We start from the raw sequence: 4,431 nt of genomic DNA on the forward strand, positions 1-4,431 counted from the left end.
CGCTTGCAACGGAGACATCAAAAAACATCTCAAAATAGCTCCCGAAGTGAGGGCGTCTTGCCAGCTCAGCTGCTGTCCTCTCCCGGCCCCCTGCTGTGGTGCTGCTCGGCGGAGGCATGATGCTCGCCTGCCGGTGGGGTGGTGGGATGCATTCGGGCAGGAGGAGCCCATGCCGGCAGCAGATCCCAGGGAATGGCAGCCGCTTTCCTGCCCATGCCAGCAGCCCCGGGGCCAAGGGGCAGCGGGGAGCATCGCTCTGTGGTCCCCACACCGTGCAGCAGCTTCACCCGGTCCCTGCGAAGGGCAGGTGATCCGGCATATGTGACAACAGGCTGTCCCCAGCAGGAGGGGGACACAGCACTGCCTGTGTGCTGGGAAACTCCTGCCTTTGAGATTCTCCAGCCAGGTGCAACTTCTTACCTTTTTGCTGAGGAATGGAGAGGGGAAGCTCCAGGGAAGAGGGCCCAAAGCATCCCTCCCTGCCGCGTCCTCTGCCCCCAGCCATCGCCCACCAACGCTAGCGGGCAAAGGCGTTACCAGGATGCCACAGCGTTGGTCTGACAGGGAATCACCCACCTTGCAGACATGTGCAGAGCTTGAAAATACCTTTATAAGCGTTTTCCCTGAGTTGTTTTCCGCTGGACTGGGAGCATGGCCTTTCACAGCTGCTCACACACACTGAGCAGCAGCTATCAGCAGAGGGTGAGGTGATGAGCAATGGATTTCTGTCACCAAAAAAGCAGTGAATAGTGCCAATAAGCCACCTTTGAGGGTGCTTCTCTGTGCAACCCCCAGCCCAGCCTTCTGAGCCTCCCCCCATCCCACCTTTGCACGGCCCATCACTTGCTGGCTGTATGCAACAGCAGCCTGTACGTGTAGGTCCGCCGAGGCATGCAAAGGCAGAGCGAGCACCATCCCACTGAAAATCCTCCCTGGGACACGCTGAAGGATGCGGGATGGTGGCCAGCACACCGCTATTCCATTGCGGTCTCTCCGTCTCGCTGCCGGACGGGGCAGTCGCTCTGGGTGTGCTGGTTTCCAGCCTCGGCACCAGCCCATCAGGTGCTGCTGGCCAGGAGCCCTGTGGAAGAAGCACACAGGCTATGGGTTGGTTATTATCATTTCATTCACCCAGTAGCTTTTCTTGGATGGAAATTCTCTGCTTGGAGAGCTGGAGCCCAGGCAGCACAGGCAGCAAGCAGCCCGCGGGCAGGGAGGAGCTCCCAAAACCTCCCCTCGTCCAGGGGACAAGTAACGCTGATGCCCCTCGGTCAGAACAACTTTTCGGAGCCCACCAGTGGAGACAGCCCCAAATCAGAGCTGGCAGGAGGTTTGCAATCCAGGAGCCGCCAATATTTCCCTGGGACCTGTCCAGCCGCGGGTGCCGGCAGTGGGGCTGGGCAGAACTGTCATTTAGGGCTCTTAATTAAGGAGCCACGTTGGCCATGTCTGGCAAAAAGTCCTTCTGCCAATGAGCCTTAACTTGGCTCGAGATGCGAGCGTGCGGTGAGCCTGGTGCTGCAGTCGGCATGTGGGCAACTGGCTTTGCTGAGTCCCTGGGGCGAATTTACTCACTACCTATCAACTGCTATCTGAAAACACCATAAACCTTTATGATCCTATAAAAAAATTGGACCTGATATTCTTGGGGGAGACAAGAGCAACGCTTCTCTCCTTGTGGTGTCATTTGCTGTGTATTTTGAGCTGAAAGTGTAATAAAAAGAGCAGGATACAAACTGCCACCTGCAAAAGATTAATAAAACCCAACAAGGCGAGGAGGAGCAGAGCCAGCCAGGGCAGGGGATGCTCCTGCAGCTGAGACACCGGCTGAGTGCAGAGGGAAGATGTGCTGGGCTCCTTCTTTGGTCATCAGGTCATCCCTTGTTACCCAGTTTGAATGGGATTTTCAAGGAAGGCCAGGAAAATTAGGTGCCTCATTGCCACTGGTGTAAGGAGTGCATAACTCAGGAGATCCCAAACTCAGACCCCCGTGTTCTGGCTCTTTTCTGCAGAACGGGAAGATTTTATTCCCTTTCTGAGAGATGTGAAACAACAGCATACGGACTCCAGGGGCTGCAGAGGCAAAGGGCTTGCTGTGCTGAGCTCCTGGGGACACGGGGGCTGCGGGGCTGGGTGATGACACGTGTACACGTCCCTGTGGTCCTGCGGGTTTGCCCATCTCTGGGTGCAGGCTGGACACGCTCCTGGCTGGGCAGCGGGAATGGGGCAGAGCTGAGCATAGAGTGTGGTTTTGAAACCCTGCTCAGAGGCAGCTCAAGCCAGGACTGCACACTGGTGTCCCACGCAGGCTAACGAGCTGCTAATGAGTGTCCCCGCTAACACCTTTCCCTTTGCCCCCGCAGAAAACGTCACCCAGCTGATCCCCGAGCCAGGCAGCGTGCTGCACACGCGGGTGCTGCAGTACCGGGAGCTGCTGGACTCGCTGCCCATGGACGCCTACACCCACGGCTGCATCCTGCACCCCGAGCTCACCACCGACTCCATGATCCCAAAGTACGCGACCGCTGAGATCCGCAGTAAGTCGCCTCTCCAGGGGGGACAGCTCCCCCAGCCCTTCCCTTAGGCTCGGTTTGGCTCCGCAGCCCGGCCAGCCACCCTGCTCCTGCTCATCTCCCCTTTTCACCAATGCAGGCAGGGACAGAGCTGGGAAATGGCAAAGCACTGGTAGCTGGGGAGCTGCAGGCACCCTTCCTGGCCCCGTGAATGTCTGGGCTCCCACGGGCCATGCACACTCCTCACACAGCTCTTTCTGGGGTACATGAATTTGCTTCCTCTCCTGCACAGCCTCCATCCCCCTCAATAGCTCTGAGGGCAAAGGCGAGTGACTACAGCAAGGCTGAGTTGCAGATAGAGGATGAATTGGCATAAGACTGTGTACCTGACCTTCAAGCACTCATGAAACATTGACGATGCTTAATATAACTCAACAGCAAGGATGGCTCCTGGAGAGATTAGGAGGGCACTGGAGTGCCCCGTGTCTCTCCCCTGCTATAGGCTCCAGCCCCAAGCAGCACCCGTAGCAAACACTGTTCCCCTGCACTGTCCCTTCAGCTGCCTGGGTCACAGATGGTCCTTCTGAAATGGGATGCACTCATGTACAAAGAGAAATAGGTTCCTGAGGTGTATCTCATGGTCTGCCCTGCCTGTGCTGGCACCTCACACAAGCAGCTGTCCCCACACCCTGAGCTTCACTGCCACCCCCAGAGCCTGTCCCCTCCCCAAAGGGTGCCACTGTGATGGCTTCAGAGCCACCTGCCTTGTGTCACCGCCCCAGCACTCTACTGAGTTCCTTAAACATATCTCTGTCCAAATCTCCTCACTGGTGGCATTTTTCCCCACCCACCCCTGTGGCAGCAAGCCATGAATTTGGCCTGTTTTAGCTCTCCAGAATGTTTTCCTTGGTGCCACACCACTATTTTGCACACAGGACAAAGTGCTTTGCTACCAGCCACAAGGTCACCCCTACCCCTGCCAGACAGCCCCCCCCAAGCCCCTCTCTCTGTCTCCCCCCAGGACATTTAGCTAACGCCAGCACAGAGCTGATGAAGCTGGACCATGAAGAAGAGCCACAGCTATCAGAGCCCTACCTCTCCAAGCAGAAGAAGCTCATGGTAAGCGGGTCAAAGCCACACACATCTCTTTGGCGGTGGGGGGACACGACCCGTGGACCTGCCATGGGCACCTGCTGCCTCCTGTCCCTGCATGGTTGTGAGAACACACATCCATCCATCCGTTCATCCATTCTGCATCCTAACCCCGCTCTTCATCCAGGCCAAGATCCTGGAGCACGACAACGTGAACTACTTGAAGAAGATCCTTGGGGAGCTGGGGATGGTGCTAGACCAGCTCGAGGCAGAGCTGGAGAAGAGGAAACTGGAGTACCAAGGTAGGCACTGGGCTGCGGTTATGCGGTGTTTTTCCATGTGAGGTCAAGGTGCAACACCAGGAACAGCCGATGGCTTTGCACCTGGTGAACATCCCCCACCGGGCAACCACCGGTGGGACCGGGACTGCTGCGGGGCTCTCCTGGTTTTGGGTGCACTGATGCCATCACAGCTGTGATCTTACCAACCTCTGGCAAACCACCCCTGCTCCAGGGAGCCCCTGCAGCCTTTGCCAGAGGTGACGGTGGGAGCCTGTCCTCGCCTGTCCTCGCGGCTGCTCTGTGGCAGCTCCAAAATCATCACAGGGTGGTGGCAGGTCCCCTCTGCCCCAGCAAGGGGCCACCAGTGACTGATGCCCTGGCTTGTTCAGGAAGGAGTGGGCTGGCCCCAGGGAATTCCTGATGGGAATTTGAGGGGCTCTAGAGGGGTGGGAGCTTTTATTGTACCTGCGTCAAACACCAGCAGGTGGGAGAGAGCAACACCAGCTGTCCCCAACATCAAACACAGGCTGCTGGGAGCCTGCCGA

At 57.6% G+C, this 4,431-nt stretch overlaps 1 protein-coding gene across 1 annotated transcript in view; it reads left to right on the forward strand.

Moving 5' to 3' along the window:
• The window catches only part of LOC104464559 (ganglioside-induced differentiation-associated protein 1-like 1), a gene marked incomplete at its 3' end in the record, with an annotated part of 7,795 nt that extends 3,888 nt beyond the window's left edge, over positions 1-3,907 (forward strand). Inside the window, exons 3-5 of the mRNA XM_010077297.1 lie at positions 2,364-2,537; positions 3,535-3,632; positions 3,793-3,907. Of these exons, the coding sequence (XP_010075599.1) occupies positions 2,364-2,537; positions 3,535-3,632; positions 3,793-3,907 (387 nt within the window). The remainder of the gene's footprint in view (positions 1-2,363; positions 2,538-3,534; positions 3,633-3,792) is intronic.
• Positions 3,908-4,431: the final 524 nt, after the last annotated feature.

The sequence above is a fragment of the Pterocles gutturalis genome, unplaced genomic scaffold, assembly GCF_000699245.1.
Source record: "Pterocles gutturalis isolate BGI_N339 unplaced genomic scaffold, ASM69924v1 scaffold34228, whole genome shotgun sequence".
In the NCBI taxonomy this organism is placed as follows: domain Eukaryota; kingdom Metazoa; phylum Chordata; class Aves; order Pterocliformes; family Pteroclidae; genus Pterocles; species Pterocles gutturalis.